This window comes from Dysidea avara, chromosome 11 (assembly GCF_963678975.1).
Source record: "Dysidea avara chromosome 11, odDysAvar1.4, whole genome shotgun sequence".
Classification (NCBI taxonomy): Eukaryota; Metazoa; Porifera; class Demospongiae; order Dictyoceratida; family Dysideidae; genus Dysidea; species Dysidea avara.
Genome location: NC_089282.1, coordinates 25409119 through 25435571, shown reverse-complemented (window position 1 = coordinate 25435571; position 26453 = coordinate 25409119). Strand labels below are relative to the sequence as shown.

At 38.1% G+C, this 26453-nt stretch overlaps 1 protein-coding gene across 1 annotated transcript in view; it reads left to right on the top strand.

The window, feature by feature from the left end:
- LOC136239136 (uncharacterized) overlaps positions 1-26453 on the top strand; it is a 65497-nt gene that overhangs the window by 32728 nt on the left and 6316 nt on the right. Inside the window, exons 10-20 of the mRNA XM_066029877.1 lie at positions 2926-3048; positions 5182-5487; positions 5541-6077; positions 6325-6366; positions 6420-6440; positions 9787-10171; positions 10432-10515; positions 16196-16329; positions 16380-16523; positions 16571-16734; positions 16792-16863. Coding sequence (XP_065885949.1) covers positions 2926-3048; positions 5182-5487; positions 5541-6077; positions 6325-6366; positions 6420-6440; positions 9787-10171; positions 10432-10515; positions 16196-16329; positions 16380-16523; positions 16571-16734; positions 16792-16863 — 2012 coding nt within the window. The remainder of the gene's footprint in view (positions 1-2925; positions 3049-5181; positions 5488-5540; positions 6078-6324; positions 6367-6419; positions 6441-9786; positions 10172-10431; positions 10516-16195; positions 16330-16379; positions 16524-16570; positions 16735-16791; positions 16864-26453) is intronic.

Below are 26453 nucleotides of genomic sequence, written 5' to 3'. Positions count from 1 at the left end.
ACCCTGTTGTGTAAGGTGAACAATTATATGATTCACACCTCCTTTTAATTTTGTTAAAGAAATGTATGCATCGAATTCTAGTCATTTGTTGGGCTTTGCCCGATGACTGTAGGCTGCTGGAGCTTTGCCCCTTGCACTGGTCCCTCCTCTGAAGTAAGGTTGGCTGTTTGCTGCCTTATAATTGTCTTGGCTCTACCCCCTCACTGAGCATATTGCAAGGGGGCCTTGGAAAAAACTTGACTTGTTTTAGGACCTACACTCCGAGCCTGCTGGAGGATCTTCAGCTGCGTCAGATGTTCCACAGCCTTTTCTGGGAATGATGGACCAAACAGGGTGTTAGTTGCTGAGGCAAACATATCTGATTCCTGTCCAAATGACACAAGGTCTGTATTGTACTCTTCTAGAATAAGTGTCCTCTCGGTGTTGCAATGGGATGAAGCATTGCCCATGAAGGTCAGGGTACCTTTAACTGCAGCCTCTACATCCTCCACGGCGATCTGATTGTCCTTGTTGATGTTATCCAGTAGGCCCATTAAAGGGCCAACCACATCTAGGAAGAGTGCCTGGATACGTGAATGCGAATGATCCGCAGATTTGACGCTCTGTGAGAATTCCGTGGCCATCAGTTTGCCTAGGAGTGGTGGAGTGGTGAACGCTGTGTCTGGGACTATAGTCAACTTCTAAGGTCCTTGCGGTATTTGTTGTCCATTGGTGTAAACACCTCATGCAGAAAGTTCTCTGTACTTTCCTCCACCTTAGTTAAGCAAAGTTTTTTGCGCTTTAGGTGCTTCACTGCTGAGCCAACGTTGTCAGCATCTTGGTTATCCTCAAGCTGCATTTGCTCTTCCCAACTCAGGCATGTGACGACGTTGTCTTCATCACCACTGAATCCAGTTTCTGGCATAGAAACGACGCTGTGCACCGCATTACTGTGTAGCGTTCCAGGCTGACGACCATCAGGGAGCTGTGCTTCCTACCCTCCTGTGGAGTGGGTATGCTTCAGGTTCTCCACCTCTGCGCACACAGTCGTCAGACGTTCATCCTTTCGGACTAGAGTTTGCTGCATAGAAATCAGCACTTCAGAGTTGTCTCTGGACATTACAATGATAAATCAAGTAACAAATAGATACACAAACGACCAACACTAGTGAGCTAGAAAAAAGGCCAAAGGTGTGAAAGCATGGCAATTTTTATATGGATGCCTCGCGCATGCACAGCAGCATGTGCTTCTTATCCTAATATTTTAATGACTAACTAGCTGTAATTCTAAGAAACCAGGTCTAACACTATTGATATGCGAGACTGAGCCTTCTGAAATATAATTTAGTAGCACTTAAATCGTGTCCGCCCTTCTCATTTTAAAACCACCATGAAAAGTGCTTACACATCTTGAAAAGTTACTCAATAATGGCCTGATAGTGTCACTAAGCAATGATGGTATTTAATCAAAACCCTTTCACCGCTAAATTTCCTGGGGGACCATACAGTCCACACCAAATTGCGCACTCCACAAGCTTCACTGTACGCTACTTACCATACCTCGAACTAATCTCTATAGACTAAGGACCTTGACTAGGTTGTTTTTGTTTACATAAATTAAGCAATCACAAGACAACACATAAATTAAGCAATCACATCACACTAAGCAATCACAAGACAACAAAACTTCAAAATATGGTAAAAACAACTTAAATAGGTAGTCAGTTACAAAGGAAGTTGCTTCAGGTCTTTTCTGAGTGAGCTCCACACTAGTGAGAGTTTTGGTGTGATCGTTAATGCACAAACAAGTATGTAACAAACAGTAAACCAACAAACTATTGAGCAATGAAATTACACTGACGCTTCTATAAATCTTTGGTGCTATCAGCCATCACACTTAAAATTATGGTATGGACTACTGATGCTCTTGGTGCTATCAACCATAACATGAGAAGTATGTTAGTGCTATCAACCATAATACGGTAAGAACATGCTGTTGTGGTTGGTGCCATCAACCATAATATGGGAAGTTTGTCAACCATAACGTGTGCTACTGATGAACCATGAATCATGAAGAAAGGTTACAATGTAGAAGAGAGCTATATAGAGAGCAGAGAGACTGAGAAGAAGCAGATGAGAGACGACGTAGGCATCAATAACATATGCGGCAGAGACATACAGCAAGAAAGAGTAGCTGTTTTGTAAACAAAAAAAATCATTACCGTGCTGAACAAGATTGTATAGCCCGAGATGTGTCTGACACAAACTTATCTGCTCAACACCACCAGCTACATAGATTGCCATGGTTTGATTACCCTGAAGTAGTTACCAGAGTGAGAGACTTCCATAACAGTCTTGCTGCTTTGCAGGTGGAGAAATGATGTATTTGTCTATAGCAATTTCCAAACATATTGATAGATGGGAGTGTCATTTGTAAGCGTTGCAATAACAACTGTCTTATGCCCTATTTGCTTTCTACTGATAGCAATATGAACCCTATAACTTTTTGTAAGATACCTTTACGTACATCTGTTTCATTCATTTAGGGATTTAGCATTCACAGTTGCTATTGTGGATGTATGCTGTTAGCATGTGTCTAGAAAAACTTTGCAGTATTGTACGTAACTAACCCGCAATAGTGCATGCAGGACTCGGTTATCCCAGAAATGGGACATCTGTGGGCATTCCCATTTCAGGATAAGTGCATTGAGTGGTAATGCATTAGAATTGTACTCAGAGCATCTTTTATAGTGTCGTACCAGATAAATCTGGTTGTGGCAGTGAAAGGGATAGTTATTAATTAATTTATGTATGTGCAAGTCACTAAAAATAAATGAGTAACTGAATAGAGCGCAAAAATGTGTGCGTGGAGCATTTATGTGGACTGTACAACTGTCCTGTAATAATGTACTGTGTACTATACTGTATGTTGTACACTTTATATAGTGTCTCATGATCTTATCCCTGCTGCTGGAGATCCTGATCACAGGTACACTATTCTACAGCAAGTGGACTGCAGTAATGTTGGTGTAGACCAGTTTGCTGACCAACTTCCTCCTGCAGAATCTAGTTAGTTGTATGTTATTTGCTTTAGTAATTGTACAAGCTGTAAAATGTGCAATAGATTTATATTTAGTAGTAACTACGTACGTACCTGCCAATATCTGGGATATATAATGCATGTATCCAAATTTGCTGTGTTGTGCTTACTTGCGTGCCTGGGAGCACTTGATTCAACATGGAAAGGGTTTGGTACGTAGTTGTGCAAGGGTCTGTAGTCTTTGTCCCTATGTGTAAGCAGTGTTGGGGATAACGTGTTACGTAATAATTATTACTTTTGTGGTAACTGAGTAATATGACGAAATTCACTATAAAAAACAGGTAATATAACTCAAGTTACTTTACTTACAAATGTAACCCGTCACCTAAGTAATATAGCTACTGTAACGAGTCTAATATTACATAATATTATTACTACAAGTAATGAAGTTACTAATCTCGTTAGTAATCCACTGAGTAACTCCTAGCCACTACGAAGTAATGAAGCCTACTGAATGAAGCTTATTCACCAGCTTCTTACTTATAACCAAGATTTGCACATTGTCCAACAACGTAATCATGTCACGTGATAAGGTGGTAGTTTCACACGTGACAGCTTAAGGCTGTGGACACAAAGTAATATAATATTATAGTTACTTTATTTTATGGGTAATATGTAACTGTAACTAAATAGTTCAGTTGTAAATAATATGTAACTAGTTACTTGTAAAAAGTAACTGTCCCAACACTGTGAGTAAGGTTGTACATGGGTAGCTATGTACAGCAAATGCTGACCAAACAACCAAATGCATAGCCTGACCACAATCACGAGGCTAGAGGCCAAACGAAGCAGAGCATGGCCACCATTTATGCTACAATAACAAGCTCACCAGTGGGGTGTGCCTTTTGGAGTTCCAACAAGTCTGTGCCCTCTGCACCTTGTCTTTTCTTTTTATCTTCATTCAGGCTCATTGTCTTCTTGTTGTTGCAATGTAACCATATTGAGGCATTAATTTCCCAATCAACACTTTCTTTGAGCAGCATATTAGATGCCACAAAGTTATTTAAGCACTTACGCTTGGTAGATACTAGTAAGTTCACGATAGGTTCAATGCTGGTATGCCTATTAATTAATGCGATCTTGGTTGATTAATAATATTCAAGCACCAGGACCACATCTCTTAATCTATCATGATGACACACCCTGTGCATTTTCCATTATGGTATCTTGACACAGTAGGGATATAACACCTGTTACTGTGATTTTAATATCATGCACTACTCCAGCTTGCTTCAGTACATTTTATTGATGTGTTATGGTCCCTACTCTAGTTGAAAATTCCAATTTTTTGTGTACTTGTTTGTTAACTTTTTAGTAGAAGAAAATTATTATGACTGGTGAACCCATGCATACCGTATCAAAAGAAAGAAATGGTGCCCTGTGCTAATTATCATCTGAAAAATGGAATGTCCATTATGCTTTGTTGTCAACTATGTTCAACCTGTTACACAGCAGTACAAATCAAGAACTGTTCAAAAAGCATCCTTGTAATCAAAGTAGCCACTATGAAAATACAGACTATTTCTGTTACGAAGGGAAGCCATCACGTGCTACCTCCAAATTGATAATTCGATTACTTCACTTCAACACTTCAGATTATATTTAGTAGTACCTACATATGTATGTACCTGCCAATATTTGGGATATATAATGCATGTATCCAAACTCACTGTGTTGTACTTGCTTACTTGATCAGTGCATGGGAGCACTTGATTCCATATGGAAAGGATTTGGTAGTTGTGCAAGAATCTGTAGTCTTTGTCCCTATGTGTAAGGTTGTACATAAACAAGTAAATTAACCATGTTTGGAATTAAAATATGGTAGCAGTGTGTACATGTGTAATTGTTTTGTGCTGAAACAAGCATACAAGCCCACAACGCATTTTTTTTTTTTTTTGCTCTAAAACAGTTCTGACATTTAACTAACTTCATGGCAACAGTGAACATTCAGGCAGCTGGCCCAAATAACAAGTGAATATATAACATTAAAATTCCTAATTTTTCATGTACACTTGTACATTAGCTTTGTTACTGATTTACTCCAACTTCTACACTTGTACATACAAAATTATGTGCTCACTTGTGATATTCTATTGGCACAGACATTAACCAAGTGGTAAAGATTGTTGAACAGCCACGAGATCTGATAATCCGAGTTAAAGAGAAACATTTTATTGTAACACTGTACTGTAATGCAGAATCACCATGTGGATATAAACTCAACTACAAATGGTACTGTTTGGATGATTATGATAATTTAAGAAGAAACAGATTTATCATAGGGTGTAATCCCTTATTAAAGATAACTATGTCTTTATCAATAAAAGCAGGGAGAAGGTTTTGTTGTGAAGTATCAGCTGGTGGCTATACTATTTCATCTAGAGTTGCAGAGATCAAATTGGAAACAGGTTTGCATTAGTTTGAAGTTTATATGTTTATTTGTTATACATTTGTGCTGTAGTTTGGATTGTGAAGGAACCCAAACTTGTTACTAGAGTATTTACTGGGGATACTCTGGAGCTTTCATGTAAGGCAGAGTCAGCACCTGAGGTGGATGTGACATACCTCTGGTTCAAGTGTAACAAAGATGGAGATGTTGAAAAGCTTGTAGAAAAGTGCCTTGATAGCAAGATTATAATGTCAAAAGCAACCAATTTTCACCAAGGATATTACAAGTGTGTCATTTCTCCTGAAGTCAGTTCCAGAGTAGCTTATGTTGAGGTGATGACCCCAACAAATATTAAGTTTACAACACAACCACCAAAGCAACAGTGTATAGAATTTGGTGAAGAATTGACACTTGTTTGTGAGGCTGAATGTGAGGAAAACCCGGTCAACTATCAGTGGTACTACAACAAGCAACGTCTCATTAATGCTAACAGAAGTCAGCTAGTTTTATCACAAATAGCCGAAGAGGATGGTGGCCTTTATCAGTGTGAAGTCAGGAGTGAATACTCAGCTCAAGTGGTCTATTCAGCTGCAACTCAAGTACAAATAAGTGAGTCTATACCATTTACACTTTATGTGTTTTCCTGTACGCTGTTCTATTAATAAGAAAAACCAGTTATTAGTTAAACTTTACAGTGTCATTTGTTTGTCACAAAATGTATACATACAAATTGTCGTGCTACTTTTTGTGCTCTTTAAATTGTTCTCTTCTCTTTCTCATTTCTCTCTCTCTCTCTCTTGGTCAACATACAATTATTTTTATTCATAAGTCTACTGTGTTTTCACATCTCACTCAGGTTCCAGTGAAAATTTACTACTACAAAAGCGGCAAATAGAAGGTAACATTGATACCTACATATTGTATTATTGATATTATTTACTCTTACTACAGCTGAGGAAACAGTTAGAAATGGTAGGTGATGGCAGCTGAGCTACGATAAAAGGATTCAAACTTCACATAATTTTAATGAGTCTGGTGGCAACATAGATTGACAGTAACATTACTACAATATCTGTTGGTTACCACCAATGATATTATATCCCTTTCACAAATTTTGAGGCTGTACATTTTTGACCATTTGGATTAGATATTATTCTATTTTTTGTATAGCAAGCCCCTAAGCTGGCTTATATAGCTATATGGCTTTAGCACTCCCTTATCATTTTGCATTCTAGTCCATATAGTAGTTTTATTTGTGTACAAATGCACTCCTTTTTGTGCTTTTATAAAACCATGCTATAACCCACTTATGAGACACAATCATGTCTCTTGTTTCACTACCTTTAAGTGAAAACAGTGGAACCTCAGTTATCCGGACTCCCATTATCCGGATTCTCAGTTAACTAAACTATGGAAATGACTGCTCTATTAGAGTAGTGACTGTTCTATTAGGGTAGTTGATAATATATATATTTTCACCCCTGGTCCCAAGTGGTTCGGATAACTGAGGTTCCACTGTAAATCCCTACTTCTTTTTTAAAATTACAATTTGTAATACTAGTAGGGATCATAAATATTTGGGCTTTCCTGCCCAAACATATCACCTATATTTCAGTCTCACTTTTCCATCGACAGATATAATCAAGTACCCTAAACCCTTCCAATAAGATTTTTTTACAAAATTTCAAATTTTAATTTATGGGTAATGTATATACGCATTGAGCTTGATCCTCAAAAACATTTGGGTGCAGTTACACATGATCTTGAAATTTGGCTTATTTGTAGTACTGCTTGACCTGCTAATAGTATTTCAAAATCTTTTCGTTCAAATGCCTGACACCAAAATTTCACCATACATTTTGTATGGAGAAGCCATAACAGTGTAGTGTTTATTGCAACCCAATCCTGAGCTTGTAATGAAGGCGAACCATACATGTCTGTTGTTGACGCCTTTACTGTCACCACTAATCTGGTTTGCTGAAATGTTGATTCTCTTGGAAAAAAATCCACTTTTCATTTTAAGCTGTTTTTTTACTAGGATCCAGCTCAACTTGTGCCTATACCACTGACATATTTTGGTAACAAACTTCTGAATTTGTCAGAAAAATCAACAGAGTAAAGAAAGTGACTACAAAAAAACGATACCAATATCGAAGAAAATTGACACGATTCTAACCAGTACACACCAACCTCACCAAGTTCCGAATCCATGTATACTATCTTACAACCCTACAAAGTCACTTGGACAGTGTAGGCTTATGATAGTACTTATCCTTCTTGAAATATCAGTGATATACCGATACTCATAATATTGATGTTGGTACCAATACATTGGTACATCCATATAATGACTGGGCTAATTTGCTAATGAACAGTAGTTTACCCCATGGGGAATTTCTGTCTGTTTCTTTACAGATAGGTAAGAGTTGCATTTCTATGTAATACGCATTTGTCTTGTGTGCCAGAACTGGCATGATACACAACTTACCACTGTACCTTGTGTTTTAACAAGTACACAGAAAAATTTGGAATTTTCTACTAGAGTACGGACCATAACACATCAATGAAAAGTACTGAAACAAGCTGGAGTACTGCACAATATTAAATCACAGTAAAACAATGAGAAGTGTTATATCCCTACTGTGCATTTCCATTATGGTATCTTGAGCACAGTAGGAATATAACATTTCTTATTGTTTTACTGTGATTTAATATCGTGCACTACTCCAGCTTGTTTCAGTACTTTTTACCGATGTGCTATGGTCCCTTCTCTAGTTGAAAATTCCAAATTTTTCTGTGTACTCGTTTGTTAACTTTTTTTGTAAATAATTATTATGACTGGTGAACCTGCATCTAAAATGGCACCGCGCACCCTAATTATCATCTGAAAAGTGAAGTATCTGTTATGCCTCGTTGTCAGTTATGTTCAACCCGTTACATAATATTTCAAATCAAGAACTCATCGAAAAGCACCTCTGCAATTCACGCATACCGAAAGAAATGGTGCCACGTGCCCCAGTTAGCGTGCCCCAGTTATATCAATTATCTGAAAAGTGAAGTATCCATTACGCTTTGTTGTTGGCTATGTTCAACCCATTACACAGCAGTACGAATCAAGAACTGTTTGAAAAGCACCTCTGCTATCAAAATAGCCACTATGAAAAATGTGACTGGATCTGCAAAAACAGGGCGTAATCGCACAAGCCTAAATTTACAGTATAAAGCATTGAATACATTGGGTGAAATACGTGCTTATTATTGAAAAAATTTCATAACTTTTTGAACGCCTCTTTCTTAGTGAAGGAAAGGACTAACAATAAAAACCTGGATATCATCTTATTCACCTGCTCAGGAGGAATTCGAACATCTTTGTTTTGTTGCAGTAGACCCAAGGAGATGTAACTTATGAATGTTTGTTTATGTCACATCGAAATGATCATACACAATTGATTTTTCTTCACGAATTTTGCTTTTGTATTAAGTAAAGAAGGGTGAGTAAAGGAAAAACTTACCCAGTAATTGATTCCCCAGTTCATGGCGAACACAATGGTGAAAATGTTAGCTCCGTACCTCAATCTGTTGGTAAGTTACAACTGTTTTTGTAAGCACCTGCAATTTATTTTCCCTATACTTGCTGTACAAATCGATTTTTCTGTTGTTGCTACTTTGTAGGGCTGTAACTCCCAAAGTTAGTGGCATGTGAAGCTGAAACTTTGCCAGTGGGTACACTTGGCTAAGTAGATTATAAACATTTAATAAACAGGAATTCGAAAAATATGCGATTATGTCCTGTTTTCGCAGATCCGGTCACAAATACAGACGATTTCCATTATGAAGGGAAGCCATCACGTGCTATCGCCAAATCAACACTTTTCGCTGTCAGCAAGGATGAATGGAAGACAAAGGAAGACACCAGTAAGTCCATGAAGAATGCATTGTATGTAATGCAGTATGCCGAAAGGCACCTGTCGGGCCGAAGCAACATCGAACAGTGAAAAATCAAGCCTGTAGCCTTAGCCGTTATCGAGTTACGCTTGTCTGAAGGCATCAGTCAGTTACTTACTTACTCAGTCAGTCAGTAGAAAATTCTGTCGAATAAATTATTTTTAAAATTCTGTAGCAATTTGTTGAAAGTGTTTCGGGTTAATCTGAAAGCTTGTTTGGGCTTAGTTTTACCTAACCAATACTGCCTCATCGTCGTCAGGGGAAATTGAAGTTTTTTTGGGGTGATATTATTTTGTGGGCCACTCCTACTCCTTTGTGGTCCCTACTATGATAGTACTGTATGATGTATGGACAAATTATTTATCCGTTTTAGCCGCTGATAAGATGGCACTGCTAATTGGTAACAGTAACTACAAAGGATCTACAAGGCATTTGAAGTGTCCTCATAATGATGTGAAGGCAATGGCAGAAAAGTTACAAGAGCTTGGCTTCAAGACTCTTTCACTTATTGATGTGTCACTCATTGAAATGTCCAGAGCAATAGACTATTTCTGTAGACTTCTTCATACAGGAATGTATGCTGTGTTTTACTATTCAGGACATGGATTAGGTAATGAAAGTACTACCTATCTGATTCCCATTGATGCTAATGATCAACAAGTGAAGATTGAGGAGTATATAAACTATAATGGTGTCAGGCAGAAAATACAGCAACGACGTACTAAAGTCATTGCCTTCCTGGATTGCTGTAGGACAAAGTCAGTAACATACTCTGTAAACAAAACACTATTAAAATTATGTTGCTGAAGTTAAGATAGTATTGTAAGCAGCATATGTGTTTATTGGAGTAGTTAAGTAAATGATTTCATGAGTAGAGTTGTCCACCTACCAAACAAACTTCACTTACTAAGTATTTTAGTGTAGAATCGTTTAAGTAGTGAGAATTCTCTTCCTAATTTGTAATATGTATAAAGACATTATAATTGATATGTATGGTATTTACATTTTTGTATTGTAGGAGTTCAGCAACAGTTGAATTGTCATTGGAGGATACTTCTGCTACTTTTGACAATTTTGCTAATTTTTATCAAATATTTGCCTGGTGAGTTTCACTGTAATTAATACTGTCCAACGTAATGGTAGGTTGAACTTGTCTTCGCTTCAATGCCATAGTGGCTATTATAGTGTTATAAATGAGTATATCCTTCGAGTATAAAGCAACACTCAACCATCATACTCACCACAACAATTATACCTTATACATGTGTTACATCAAGTGTGTGGGTAGGTGTTAACAGGTGCAGTTATAAGTTATAGTTATATCCCATTGCAAGTGTAATAACAATGATATCATCCGAGTATACGGGATACAACTATTTTATATCCCAGTACGTGGGAGTGCACAGAAGTTTATGGGTAGTAAATTAAGTTCCTGTCACTGTGCTCAAGATTTCGTCTGAATTGTGTAGAAATTCAACTTCATAGCTACAAGAGAGACCCTGCATGCTACCTACAGACTGTAGCAAAGGGCGGTGTTATGAAGCAGTAGTTCCAGGTACGATTTGCCTTGGTATGGTGGTGTCATGTGCCGTGCAAGAGGACAAAAGACCAACAAGTGGTTACCGTAATCCGAGATAGAACGATGAAGCTAGAGGTTATCGAAAAAAGTTAGCTCTTCACCATAGTGACCTTTGGGAGTGATTGCTGGAGTGAAAATTGGCACAGACTGTTCTTAACATTTGTTAAACTATTGTATTGGTAACTTGTAGTGTTACTGTGTAAAAGATTAACAGTTTTCTTGTAAGATTTAGCAGGTTTAAGCACTGTACTGGTGTGTTTTGTATCAATATTACCTTATTTGGCTCTTTGTTCCATTGGTAAATAATACCATTCACGGTTATTATGATGTCACAAACAAGACTGAGTGGCTCCCCAACAGGGTGATAAGTTAGTTATCACTGGGTGATAACTAATATATCGTACAGTATAGTGATGGGCGATATTGATATTTTGCTATACGATTATTGTCATGAACAAATATCACGATTATCACAATTATTGTCAACTCAATTCTTGTGATGAAAAACACTAAACGCATCATGAATTGTTAATTGAATGGTTAAATTACATTGAAAATTTGCAGATATTTGGCTGATTACCACGATTATTGCACAATAATTGCCGATTTCAATTATCACTAGTCTATGAAAAGTACACGATGTCGATTATTTCCAATAAAATAATCGTGATTATCACAATAATTGAATAATTGCCCATCCCTAGTACAGTAGCAGCACCACTCTGTCTAGCTGTATGGTAGTTATAACCCAGTTCAGCACTTTGACACCCCCACGCACTGGGATTTAAGTAATAGTTGTAACACACCCATGAGGTTTGTATCTAATTTGTAAATGATACCCAAGGGCTGCAGGCCCGAGGGTGAATTCGTTTACAAATCAGATACTAGTTGTTCTTTTTTGTTGTTCCCCTTCCCCGTAGTACTTTCTTCATTGTGGTTATATAGTTTTTTGTAAATTGTAGCATTTGTTGTCATGTGTATTTTTTTTTTAAATTTGAAATTTAAAAAAAAACAAGAACCGAATGGGTGTGGTATAACTGATTTGTGGTATGGGGCATGTGCAGATCAAAGGTGCCCATTTGTAAACGCGGCTGTGTACATGGAACAATTTTACTCACTGGTTACTTTCTTTATAGTTAGTAAATTCAAGCAAGGGTGAGGTGCCATTATTGATGCCAATCGCTCCAGCCATTGTACCGCTTTGCATCATTCAGAGAATGTAGCTGAAATGTCTGTTATTCATTGTTAAGTGGTGCAGTGCCAGAGGAGGTTGGTCACGCATGCCTATGATGTAATATTACACAACCAAGCATTGTTCTATATAGGTGTTAAGACTTGTTTAGCAGATAGGAAAGCAGCGCAATGTACTGAGAAGGTTTGTAAGGGTGCTGGAATGCTCTGGTATGGATATAAAATCTGTCTTTTAGAATATTAAGAGATGTGAAGGTTGAATCAGTTCAACCCTTTCTTTGAGATCAGGAGATGTTTGATGACTCATGACCAACCTCCTCTGGTGCAGTACAATAATAACCTTGTGTTGTGGGTGGGTAATCAGGGCTCAAAATAAGCCAATTTCTGGTCAATATTGTGCAATGACTGGTTAATTTTATTGTTGTCTGGACATTGTGGCTGGATAATTCAGACTGAATGCTACCTCCTGGAGAGTAGCCTTACAAAGGCAGCAATATTTAATTAAGCTCTTTGTTTATTATGGTTTGTGGCCACAAGCTTTACCTCAAGCCAAAACAATGAGGTTTGAACACCAGCCTACTTGTACTTGTCAGCTATATATGAATGTGCAAATTGTGTTTAAAACCATGTTATCCAATGTTACCTTTGACTTGTGGGATGCATGAAATTTCATTTAATAGCTTAAGGACTGTTGTACTGGACTAGTAACAGTGTGTTACATTAATTTATGACATGGTTACATTACTTTTGGCATGACTGCATCTTTATCACTGAAAGCTTAACACTGGGTACCAGTGTGTTGTACTAGCAGTTTGACAGTACACTCAAAAAAATTACCGGTGGCCCTGGTAATAAATCTCATACTCCACCTTGTTTTCTAATGTACTCCACACCTTCAGGCACAATATAACATCTAGGTATCCAATCAGTATGCATTTTTCACATGCAGTGATGTAACTAGGGCATTTATTTTGTCATGTGAGCATGCATAGTTGCCATGGCGTTAGTATTATTGCAAGAAAACAGCCGCTTTTGCCGAGCCACAGCAGAAACTGCCGTGGATGAGGTAAGTAATCTGAATATAATGTGAAATAGAGTCTAAAGCAGTTATGCGGGCACAATGTGGAGTCTATGAAATTTATAAACCCTCAGACCCTTAGTAGCGCCCTCACTTTGCTCATGCGCTACAGCCCGGGCCTTCAGGTTTATAAATTTCATAGACTCCACATTATACCCGTATAACTATTATTTAGCTTAATTAATTTATTGGCTAACGAGCATGTGGTATACAGATACCTATTGATTGCGACTCAGCCCAGTGGTTGTACTGCTTTCCATTCATTCAGACGAGTGTAATTTTTGTGTGTTTATTTGTCCCAGAACAATTTTACATCCTTGTCGGTCCTTGATGTATTAGCCTAGTATTGTGACTTCCTGTGTTGGACTGGTGTTTGGTTTCATTTGATGTCTTTGAACTAATCAGTGGCCAGACTGTGTGGCCAAAAGGAGGTACTTAGCCATGTTACAATTATTTGTAAACTGGTTTACAATGGGTTTGTATCACTGGTGGCAGCCTTTGATCTGCCCACACGCCATACAACTATAATTAAATCCCAGTGCGTGGGAGTGTCAATGTGCTGCGCTGGGTTATAACTACCATACAGCTAGACAGAGCGGCGCTGCTACTGTACGATATATTAGTTATTACCCAGTGATAACTAACTTATCACCCTGTTGCGGAGCCACTCAGTCTTGTTCGTGACATCATAATAACCGCGAATGGTATTAGTTGCCAATGGAACAAAGAGCCAAACAAGGAAATATTGATGCAAAACACACTTATACTTGCTAAATATTAAAATATTACGGATGATATATTTAGCAAAAACGGCGGAATTGGTGGAAACAGCAGACTCATCATTTACAGATTATGGACAGCCTTAGAACACCGACTTCCAGTTAGCTACTCACTGTAACATATGTGACCCTATTTTGGGAAACCATACATCTGGGCACATTGGCCAATTTTGTTTTTTATAGCTACAATGAAGCACTGAGTGGTTATCTACCTTGTGTGAAAATTTTGTGACGATACGTTGAAGCATTCCAAAGATATGGCCAATTTACTGTCTAATACATTACAAACTAACTTTTCGTTATCAGTTTATAGAACTGAATAGTGATCAGATGTGACAAACTGATGACAAATCACTTTGTTGACAAAGATCACCATTCTTACAATCTAAAATTAATGAAAAGAGATTCTTGAGAGTTTAATCATGTATTCTTTGTGCTTTTTCTCAATTAAATCACTTGTATTATTGTGTAAAGACAAGAAAATGTTTGGTTTTGGGAATGAACAGATCACCCAATTTATAAGTTAATTGTTGTCCCCGCATTGTGAAACTACTACATGGTCTGATATAATTCAGTATATCTCCTAGATAAAAGAAGCTATGGGTGTGAAATTTCACAGCAAGAAGGCTTAATAGTTGCTTTATCAGAATATGCAAAAAAAAATAATTTGAAAAAATCACTGAAATTTTCAATTGAGAATTCCCACAAATTTTGCATGTGCCCAGATGTATGGTTTTCCAAAATAGGGTCACATATTATAAATACAGCTACATAGAACTCACCACAATTGAAGCTCATGGTCTTTGTAGTACTGATTTTCTGTCTTCTTGCAATTACCATCACCTGTGGTAATCAATTCTTAGACAGTAGTCTTATCTCTATTTTTGTAAAGATCAAGCTTTACAGGCTCTCCGAGCCTATACAATTAATACTAATACTAATCTTATGTGACTGATTACCACATTTTGAATTGCAGAACAATTGGTGTTGAATGGTCAGGCTTAGTCTCAGGTGGCCATACTCTATTTTCTCAGGGTAGCATTTACAGATTTTCAATTATAAGCACCCCCCTTGAAGGCGCTTCTAGTAACATGTGCTTCAAAATACGGGGTACGAGGGTTGAGATATGACTACACTCTAAGAGTGCCACAGATGATGTTAAACTACAAGAAGACAGAAAATCAGTGCTACGAAGACCATAAGCTTCAATTGTGGTGAGTTCTATGTAGCTGTATTTATATATGTTACAGTGAGTAGCTAACTGTTAGTGGGTGTTCTAAGGCTGTCCATAATCTGTAAATGGTGATTCTGCTGTTTCCGCCGTTTCCGCTATTCCGCTAAATATGCCATCCCTAAATCTTACAAGAAAACTGTTAATCTTTTACACAGTAAAACTACAAGTTACCAATACGATAGTTTAACAAATGTCAAGAACAGTTTGTACCGATTTCCACTCCAGCAATCAGTCCCAATGGTCACTTTGGTGAAGAGCTAACTTCTTTCGATAACCTCTAGCTTCATCATTATATCTTGGACTACAGTAAATCTATGTACTTAACTGAGTAATTATGAGTGTTAAATTTGTAGCTATGTGTTCTGCTTGTATTTATGTGTTGTGTAGTTATTATTATTAACTAATGTACTTTTTGTTTTTGTATATTTGTTTGTGCTTTGCTCTGTGCATTGTATATGTACTTAGTTGCTCTGGTAAGGAAGAATGGCTTATGCCGATTACCTAGAGGATGAACAATAAATCAAATTAATCAAATCAAATTGGTAGCCACTTGTTGGTCTTTTTTTTTCTCTTGCATGCTGTGCAACACCACCATACCAACTTCAGACAAAGGCAAATCGTACTTGAAACTGTTGCTTCATAACACCGCCCTTCACTACAGTTTATAGGCAGTATGCAGAGTCTCTCTATTAGCTACAAAGTTGAATCTTCACACAATCCGGACGAAATCTTGAGCACAATGACAAGAACTCAAACCAGAACTTAATTTACTATCCGTAAATTTCTGCGCACTCCCGCGCACTGGGATATAAAATAGTTATATCCTGTATACTCGGATGATATCACCCTCGTAACAGGATATAACTATAACTTATTTCACTACAATAGTAATGATGTTACTGTTCATTTATTTTCTTACAGTGCTCCATCTTGTGAAACCTTTGAGATTGAAGGAGAGAAACTTTCTTTTATGACACAAGCAGTGTTGAAAGCTTTGAACAGTCCGGGATACAGGAAAAAAATCAATGAAAATATTTATCCACTGATAATGAAATGTTAGCAGCATAGTGTTTCTGCTGTTCATCATTTACTTTTTCTGTAATAGATTATAGACACAAAAATTTGTCGCCTTCAGAGGACAAAGCATATGCAAGGCCTTGGAATTTAAATCAGCTAGCTGAGGATATCTCCCTTGAAGATCCCATCTATGGCAGAGATGTTGAGACTGATATAAAGGACCTGTTGTTGGGTAAGCCTAAGTATTGCTTGAAGTGTTAATGTATATTGCAACTGTAGAATTACCAAAGGATGTTGAGTTATACTTCAATGACCCAACTATGACACTTCATTATCGCTGTGTCCGGTTAGAATTTCAGGCAGAATTTTCTAACAGTCTGATGATATATGTTAGTTTTGGTGGTACCACATTACCTGATCTTGAACTAAACCCACAAGAATTGGTAAGTTGAAGAAATGTTTAGTTTATAACATACTCTTACTGATTATTGCCTGTATAGGAAAAGTTGGGGCTGCACGTGAGCAAAAACTCTAAAACATCTTTCAGGATAGGAAATCTGCTTGTACTGAAGGTATTATCAAGAGTTCATGATATTATAGGGGGGAGAGTATCCTACTTCAGTATAGCCTGTACAATAGTGCTGTGAACTGGTATGCAAAAAACCGGTTATTAACTGGTATTTAATAACCAGTATTGTCAGACGTCTGGATTCAGTGGAATGGACTGAAATGGTGGACTGGAATGGAATGGTGGAATGAAACGGTACTTTGGTAATTTCAATTGGTGGTCACTTCTTTATAAAGACCACCTTTAACAAAGACCACCTCTTTATAAAAACTGTTATGTTTAAATTGAGTGTATCCCCATAGAATGGTCTTATTGATCAGTTGTGTGCCACGTGCTTAGAAAAGTCAGAGTGATATCTGATTTGTTATACCCCATGCAAGAACAGTATGGCTGTACAAATGTGACGTCCCCATCAAACTAAAAGTAACTGACAATTAAAGGAGCTATTATTTGGGTGAGACCAAGAAATACTGGCAAATAACTTGCACAAATCAATGATAAAGGACCAAGATTATTGTAAATTATACTTAGTTGCCAGTATATATTAACGTTCATTTCTTGGCCTCACCAGATATTAGCTCCTTTAGTTGCCAGTTGCTTTTAGTTTCGTCAAGAGTTCATAATATATATATATATATATATATATTATGAACTCTTGGTTTCGTGGACACATATTTTTTTTGTATAGCCAAGCTGTTTTTGTATGGGGTATATGTAGTAGTTGTAACATGGGCACGAGTGATTTGCCTGAAATATACACACGAGCACGAGGGCGCAGCCCAAGTGCGAGTGTGTATATTTCAGGCAAATCACAAGTGCCCATGTTACAACTAATATATTCCACTTGGGTGACTCAACTACAAGCGTACATGGAAACTGCAGGAATGCTTAGCGAGTGTATTTATATGGGACCATGTGACTTTCAATTGTGGGTAACGTCATAAGAGCAACAACAAGGCGCTGCTGAGAGGCCAAACGTAAGTGTATCATCACGAGCATGCAGATCACTTCGATTGTGGGTACGCAATTAAACAGAGGAAGCCTAAATATGAGCTGAACAGCTCATAATGAAGCTTAAGTGCACTATAAAGTACTTACTATACTAGCCATGAATAAACTAAATAGTGAATATGTTTAGAGCGCTATAATGGCCTAGCCAATTAAGTGCACGCCCAGTCACTACGTGTGTGTGACATTGCACCAGGTGTCAAAATAGCAATGTAAAAACAATTCAACTACACTAAAGTACTTACTTCTACTAGCCATGAATAAACTAAAGTAGTGAATACTATTAACACTAATGGCCAAATCAATTAAGCGCTACGCCCGGTGTCTGGACATCGCCACATGACTATTAAATGTAACATCTATATAATAATTCTCTAACTCTTTTCCAGCACTGCCTCGTCGTTCTTGGTCGGATTCCAATCGGATCGGTACCATTCAAATCTAAAATTTGAGGCGAATCTTTTGATCTGGAATTGGTGGCGATTCGTTAAACTACAGGAAATATCCTTTAAACCACCGTAGCTACCGGAGGAAGACACAAATGTATCCAAAACTTTCTGGAGACCTTTATCATGTTACCAGCCTTCCCCCATCCCAGCTTACACCGGACGTTTCTCTCCCCCTGTGGACGACAGAACAAAAAACAGAAAATCGAGGCCATAAAATTTTTAAACAAAAACTCCCTGGTTTTTCCCCCGATTAGCTTCAAACTCGCTAGACCAACTACCCGTCCAAATCAATGTGTCATAAGGTGGTTTTTGTGTCTGTCATTACGTGCTAACCTTGGTTGCGAGATACTTATCACTGTCAATGGCCATTATAAGTTTACGATACGCGTATACGGCATTCCGGTATACACACGTTGCCAATAGAAATTAAATGACGTCATATAGCAAAGCTTACAATAAAATAGGATCAATCACTTTTTCATGATTTAACCAATCACATCAGCAAATTTGATCATGTGATCTGGTGTGTACGCTATCATCCGGCACCTAAAAAAATTTTTTTATCACACCCACCAGTATAAAAGGAGAGTTTTGTAGTGGGTGTGGCAAGTCTACAAGCGATGATCAGGCTACTTGACAGACTACTGAAGGAAGACTCGCTGGGAATACACACTCTGCACCCTGCTGTGCTGTCCACTACAAGGATAGACGTCACACCACTGTGTGTCAGATGAAGTATTAGCTACTGCGACACGAATACAAGCAGGTCAGGGACTACAGACAGACCTAAAACAGAGGATTACCAGCAACACCACTGCAAGGAAGAAGGAAACAGTCGTAGTGGGTGTGGCAATTTAACGAGCTATGATCACTCCAATCAGGCTACCTAACAGACTACACAAGGAAGATTCGCCATTATGAGAGAGGAAGAACGGAAGATTACGTTCAACTACTCTAATAAAACATACATCTACCTTACTAGGCTACGAATCGTGGACAGCATCATAAAGTTACTGTTGCAGTCTTCAATGTGTAGGGAGACACAAGACATGTTTTCACTCCTTGGTAACTCCACAGGGACAGCTGAAACTTCTGGAAGCTCTATTACTTTATCTCCATTGAACTACCCTAATAGAACATACATCGCGATGTCTACCCTAATAGAACACACACAACCTCTCTACCAACAATCAATTTTCAATCAGTCAATCTCTCTCTCAACCTCTCTAGAGTAACCACTCTTCATATGAAGGATTCATCTTGGTAATACACCTTGATTCAGAAAGCAACAAAAGACAACTCTTCTCTATCCAAATCCACATGGTTGTGTTGACCTTGCTCAGTACAGCTGATAAACTTGAATACCCATACTCAATACTGTACTGCATACACACTTGGTCATGCGATAAGTAAACATCACTATACCATGACTAGGATGTAGAAATGAAACTACAATTCAGTTACTCAAATTGACTACATAAATATACAAAATGTATGTGACAAAAGCAAGTTGAATTAGAACATAGCTCATTGTGGTGATGTACCAACTATTGGTATACTGATCCTCATGCCACACTCAGACACTTTATGTTAATTCATGCAACATCATCGTCAAAATGAAGTTGAGTACATCCCTGCCGCTCAAAACTAATCTTTATCATGTATGCATGGTTGTAATGGGACACATCTTGATATACCACCTTCATGAGAACTGTGTTCTGCATGAGTACTGCACAGATGTGCAGAAATTCCAGTGCACAAGGCCACCAACATTATAAATAGATGTTAGTGCCACACACAATTGAGGAAATTATGTGTGCACATCAGTAGCTATGTGTAATCATGTCTTTGGTGGTATGTAATGATGTGATTTCTCCTTGATCATTAGTAATGTTCAAATTTAAGTGTATTCACACAATAGGACATAACAATTGTCTTAGTATCACGCACATTTTGCGCGGGTACCACTAGTGTTCAATATAAATTAACCTGTGACCTTCATTCAGTAAAACAATGAACTATCTTCTTCTCCAAGTCTATGATCTATGCTTTGGCTCACTTTACAAAAACTAAAACCCACTATCGATCCTGTTAAGTGTCACTATATTAAAGAAGATCACACAGTTTCATCAAAGAAATCAATTGATTTCTGAGAATGCTTGGAATGCATTAATGAGAATAGGAGGTAGTATATACAAGTTATATCCCTCCTAGGAGAACTTGTATATATAGCACTTTAGCGTGGGCATTCAAAGGCGCCGCTCAGTGTTTAACTCGCATATTGCCCGGGAAATATCATGGAAAAGCAGTTTGCCAATGACTTTGATACCCAACCAGTTCAAAGAATTGATGCGCTTTGACCCGTTTTATTGAGCGACATAGAACTTTGTATTGTGGGACTCGTTTTTGTAGTAGTTGCTAAGCTTAGTACATAGGCTAAGATAGACTAGTTGGTTGTTACTAAAGGTTAATGAAGGTATAAAATAATCGTTTGGGTGATTGTAGATACATATTTCTACCCACCGCATATCAGCCTTTGAACAGACCACGGAACAGCAAAGCTACTACTGCTACGTTGAAATAGGTTAGTAACTTACAGTCCTAAGTACTTAACTTAATATAATAACTTACTTACTGTCCCAATAGCGAAGTTAGTTGGCTTAACTTAGTACAAAAATGATAACAATATAAACTCCATCCCACAATCGCAAGTTTTCTAACATTGCGTATTGAAGTATAGTAACGTATTAATGACGTTTTAACATATGGACAACGTTTTGATGGCTATTAGCCCACGCTATTAAAACCACGATCGATCTTCAGATGCTGCTGTATAAAACAAACGGGATGAGTTCTCGTTAGTTCTTTCACCTATTAAGTGAGTGCGCCCCAAGTGATATATATCACTTATACCACGGCTGCTTGGGGTTTTGCTGACATATACACCCGCAGCCCTCGGGTCTGCAGCCCTCGGGCTTTGGGTGTATATATCAGCAAAATCCCTTGCAGCTATGGTATAACTATTACATACTACCTCCTATTCTCGTTAATGCATTCCTGAGTACTGCTAGCAGTGCTATTATACCACTTATACACCTTCTCTTCCCTTTAAAGTGAGGTGTGAAAGTGGTATATGTGATATACAAGTTATATCCCTCCTAGGAGGGATATAACTTGTATATACTACCTCCTATTCCCATTAATACATTCCAAGCATTCTCAGAAATCATTTGATTTCTTTGATGAAACTGTGATCTCCTCTCCTTTAATATAGTGACACTTAACAGGATCAATAGTGGGTTTTAGTTTTGTAAAGTGAGCCAAAGCATAGATCATAGACTTGGGGAAGAAGATAGTTCGTTGTTTTACTAAATGAAGAAGGTCACAGGTTAGTTTATATTGATCATGTTGCATTCAATAGTCACATGGTGATGTCCAGACACTAGGTGTAGTGCTTAATTGATTTGGCCATTAGTGTTAATAGTGTTCACTACTTTAGTTTATTCATTCATGGCTAGTAAAGTAAGTACTTTAGTGTAGTTGAGTTATCTTTATATTGCTGTTGTCACACCTGGTGCGATCACACACTGTAGTGACTGGGCATGGCGCTTAATTGACTAGGCCATTATAGCGCTGTAGTCATATTCACTTTTTTAGTTTATTCATGGGGCTAGTATAGTAAGTACTTTATAGTGTCACTTAAGGTGGCTCGGAACAGTTTTCATAAGGTTTCAACAGTGTTATGTAAGCAATCACATTAGCTATGAGGCTTAAATATAATCATTACTGTGGTTGACCACCAGTTCCTGTCATTTGCAAATGAATATAATTATGTTGCGTAAGCACACATCATCACAGCATTTAACAAGATCGCCACGCGCTATTATCACAAGCCTCCATACAAAAATGAACTAGTTGCCGGTTTTTCAAGATACGACAGTCAAATTTTGGATGGGCAATCAGTAGTAAATAAGCTGCAATTGTGCGGAAGTCGATTTTTAGTATTCGCTTCGACCTGGCAGTGGCGAATTTTAAAAAAACCCGTTTCAAATCTTTGTGTGACATAGGTAGAATTAACGCGTAAACCAAAGACCTGGTAGGAAAAGCATCTCCGCACAATGATAGATAATCAGGTAAATAGTGTCTAACAGCGAATCCAGCCCCATAGCGTCAAGCGCGGAGGAAGAGTTCACTTTGAAGGGCTAAATTTGTAACTTACGCTACACGCATCCCAGAGAGCTCCTGTTTGTTGTAAATGGTAGAGAACAAACTGCTTCATAGATTTCTGTTAGTTCAATGCACTTCATGAAGATAGCTTGCTTGTTTTAGGCCCTGTACATTTCATGGTGAAGCCATACGGAAACTGTTCCCAGCCACCTTAAGATGGCGGTTACCTGGAAGTCGTGGTTTTGAAGCCATTGCAAATGAAGCCATACGCCCTGTCACAAAAATTCATTTATGGCATCATGTGATTAGTGTTTACGTAATAATGAAAATGGCAGCTGCGCATACTAAGGCCCATTGCCTTGTAACAAGAAGAAATTTGTTACTATTGTGAGAGTATTATTAAAGAAGACATTCACTAAAGTAAGTAGAGTAGTTTAGAAGCTTTGTTCACGGGAATTCGGGTGGTTCGCGCGAAACTTAGGCAGCATACGTCATTTGTGGTTTTGTATGGTATGCTAAAGTGTTAGTACAACTTTCTGCGTCAGTTTTTCTTATATACTAGTGAGGGAGACCTCTGTATTAGCGTAAAATAAGCGATTGGTTATTGTGGCAGGGCCGCATGTCAAGAAAAAAAGATTTTTGTTTTGCCTGTCGATGTTACAGCAGGTTTTAGGTTCCTTCGCGGTGGCCAAAAGGGTTTCAAAATCCCATAGCTGTGTTTCAACCTGGCATAGGTTGAAGTTGTGTTGATTGCGCCCTGCTTATGCTGCTAAAGAATAGATTACACGTTTTACTTTGCCATAATGTGCAACAAACTTTGCGTAAACTGATGCCGAAAATGTTTTTGCATGCTCTTACAATCGGCTCTATAGCATTATAGTTCAGCATCTGATGGCCGTACAAATCATCATGTAGGTAGAGGAAGAGCTAGTCTATGATGTAACGGTGTTTGCTTTCGTGTAGCTCTACAAATGTGTTCACAACTGAATTTTAAAAATATCCTTCAAACCGGAAATTGTGAGGTAATTGCCACCTTAAGCTTCATTATTAGCTGTTCAGCTTGTATTTGGGCTTCCTGTGTTTAATTGCATACCCACAATCGAAGCGATCTACATGCTCATGATGATACACTTACGTTCTGCCTCTCAGCAGTGCCTTGTCGTTGCTCTTATGACGTTATCCACAATTGAAATTCACATGGTCCCATATAAATACACTTGCAAAGCATTCCTGCAGTTTCCATGTACACTTGCAGGTGAGTCACCCAAGTGGAATATATTAGTTGTAACATGAGCACTTATGATTTGCCTGAAATATACGGACTCGCACTCAGGTTGCACCCTCGTACTCATACGTATATTTCAGGCAAATCACTTGTGCCCATGTTACAACTACTACATATCACTTGGGGCGCACTCACCTAATAGGTGAAAGAACTAACAAGAACTCATCCCGTTTGTTTTATACAGTAGCATCTGAAGATCGATCGTAGTTTTAATAGCATGGGCTAATAGCCATCAAAACGTTGTCCATACGTTAAAACGTCATTAATATATTACTATGCTTCAACACGCAATGTTAGAAAACTTGCAATTGTGGGATGGAGTTTATATTGTTATCATTTTTGTACTAAGTTAAGCCAACTAACTTTGCTATTGGGACAGTAAGTAAGTTATTATATTAAGTTAAGTACTTAGTTATAGTTAGACAGCACATTCCAGCCTCTTCGAGGTATAAATGCTGAGTAGGAGGTGTTAGAATGACGCAACATAGAAACCGAGGCGGAGCCGAGGTTTCTATTGCATCATTCTAACACCTCCTACTCAGCATTTATACCTCGAAGAGGCTGGAGTGTGTGCTGTCTAACTGTTTTAGAAAATGGAACATCGCACCAGTGGAAAGGATGCTGTTGTAAGCCCGTCCTTGCTTCGTAGATTTCGCGACAATTTTAGAAAGGCCGGTATCTCGCCAGTTGGAATGGAGTTTGAAGATTTTGTGGAAAAGCCTCTGGAAGATACAACATTGAAGCCTAAAAGTGCCACACGTTATACTCGCTACGAACTCAACGAGATGGATGATGCTCTATTTATAGCTGCATCGCAAACGTTTGAACAGCAAGCTTTGTTTGCCGGCGATCCATTGTCTGTGAGGGGTGACACTATGTACGGACTCAGTGACGATATTAGTGATGAGTTGCTTGTAAAAGCATCACAGGAATTTGAGATTAAGTTTGGGGAAGAACTACGACGCTCGAGTAATTGCAAGCTACAGCCTTTTGTTACAGTGTGCAATCAAACGGTGGCGTCCGTCTATTGCTAGAATCTCTTCCAAAAATAGACTTTAGCAATGCAGTGAACTGCACAGTCAACTTCACCTTTACTCACTTGAAGAACAGTGAGTAGGTTCTAGCATAACTGTTTGACTTGAAGAACAGTGACTAGATCTTTTTGACTTTGTACCCTTGTTGTGTTTATTACAGTTTGGTAAAAACAGTTTCTGGTTAATAATAAATTCTTGTGTGCATAGTGATAACTAATTAACTAGCGTGTGGTTAGCCATGAGTCTCTTAATGAATAAGAGACTCATGTTGGAGTCTCTTTGTGATATAGAGACTGCTATTTTAATGGAACTTCAAAGCATTGCCAACATACCATTTTCTAAGGACTGTAAGTTACTAACCTATTTCAACGTAGCAGTAGTAGCTTTGCTGTTCCGTGGTCTGTTAAAAGGCTGATATGCGGTGGGTAGAAATACGCATCCATGATCACCCAAACAATTATTTTGTTCCTTCATTATCCTTTAGTAACAACCAACTAGTCTATCTTAACCTATGTACTAAGCTTAGCAACTACTACAAAAATGAGTCCCACAATACAAAGCTCTATGTCGCTCAATATAACGAGTCAAAGCACATCGATTCTTGGAACTAGCTGGGTATCAAAGTCATTGGCTAATCGCTTTCCCATGATATTGCCCGGGTAATATGCGAGTTAAACACCGAGCGGCGCCTTTGAACGCCCACGCTAAAGTGGTATATAGTATTGTATCATAAATCAGATATCACTGGCTTTTCTAGACATAACATGTGGCACACAATTCATCAATAAGACTGTCCAAGAGTTCATAATATAAAGTAGTAAGAGAGAGTGTCCAACAGGAGTACATTCCAGCAAATACACTGAGTGAGATAGAATATCAACACCTTGGTTTGTACAAAGGTTTCACCATCTCAACACGTATCAACACTTGCCTTCCACCTGTAAATGTGTCAATTGGATTGAAACTTTTAAAAGTATAATTTTACTCAGTGTGTTTGTACAGGCTGTATTGGCAGTTTGACACTCTTCCTTAATATCATGAACCACGATAGTGGGTTCATAATAGGGATCGCCCATGTTTTTTGCAAAAATTCTAATAAAACGCACACCTAAAAACCACCTTGAAAAGCATCCTTAAACTCAAAACAACCCTCTGGTGGTTCTTTGCAATGAGTATTGGTTCACTAGTAAGTATCAAGTGAAAAGGAAACAGTATGTGTATTTCAGACAAAACTTTATTCTTACTAGGCCCGGGGCACATACAACCAAGTACAACCACCAATGGGGCAATCTACAAATGGGGCATGTACAACAGTGCATACACAACCTACAGGAGATGCACAATACTGTAGGAGTATACAAGCCAGGTGAACCAGATAAAGGAAGAAAGCCAAGCCAGCCAGAGCCTAGTAAGCTAGGTAAAGGAAAAATACAAGAAAACATTTAAAACATAGTTACCACACTCATGATCTTTACAATACATTAGTACAAACAGACAACCAAACCAACCAGAGCCTAGCAAGCCAGAAAAAATATATTTAATACAAGACATATGTACATTACAATACAAACAAACATACCTGTCCTTATGCAGCTGGCATGTCAAACCTATTCAGGTGTCCTGCAGCCATCCATACACTGAGTGCATCCAC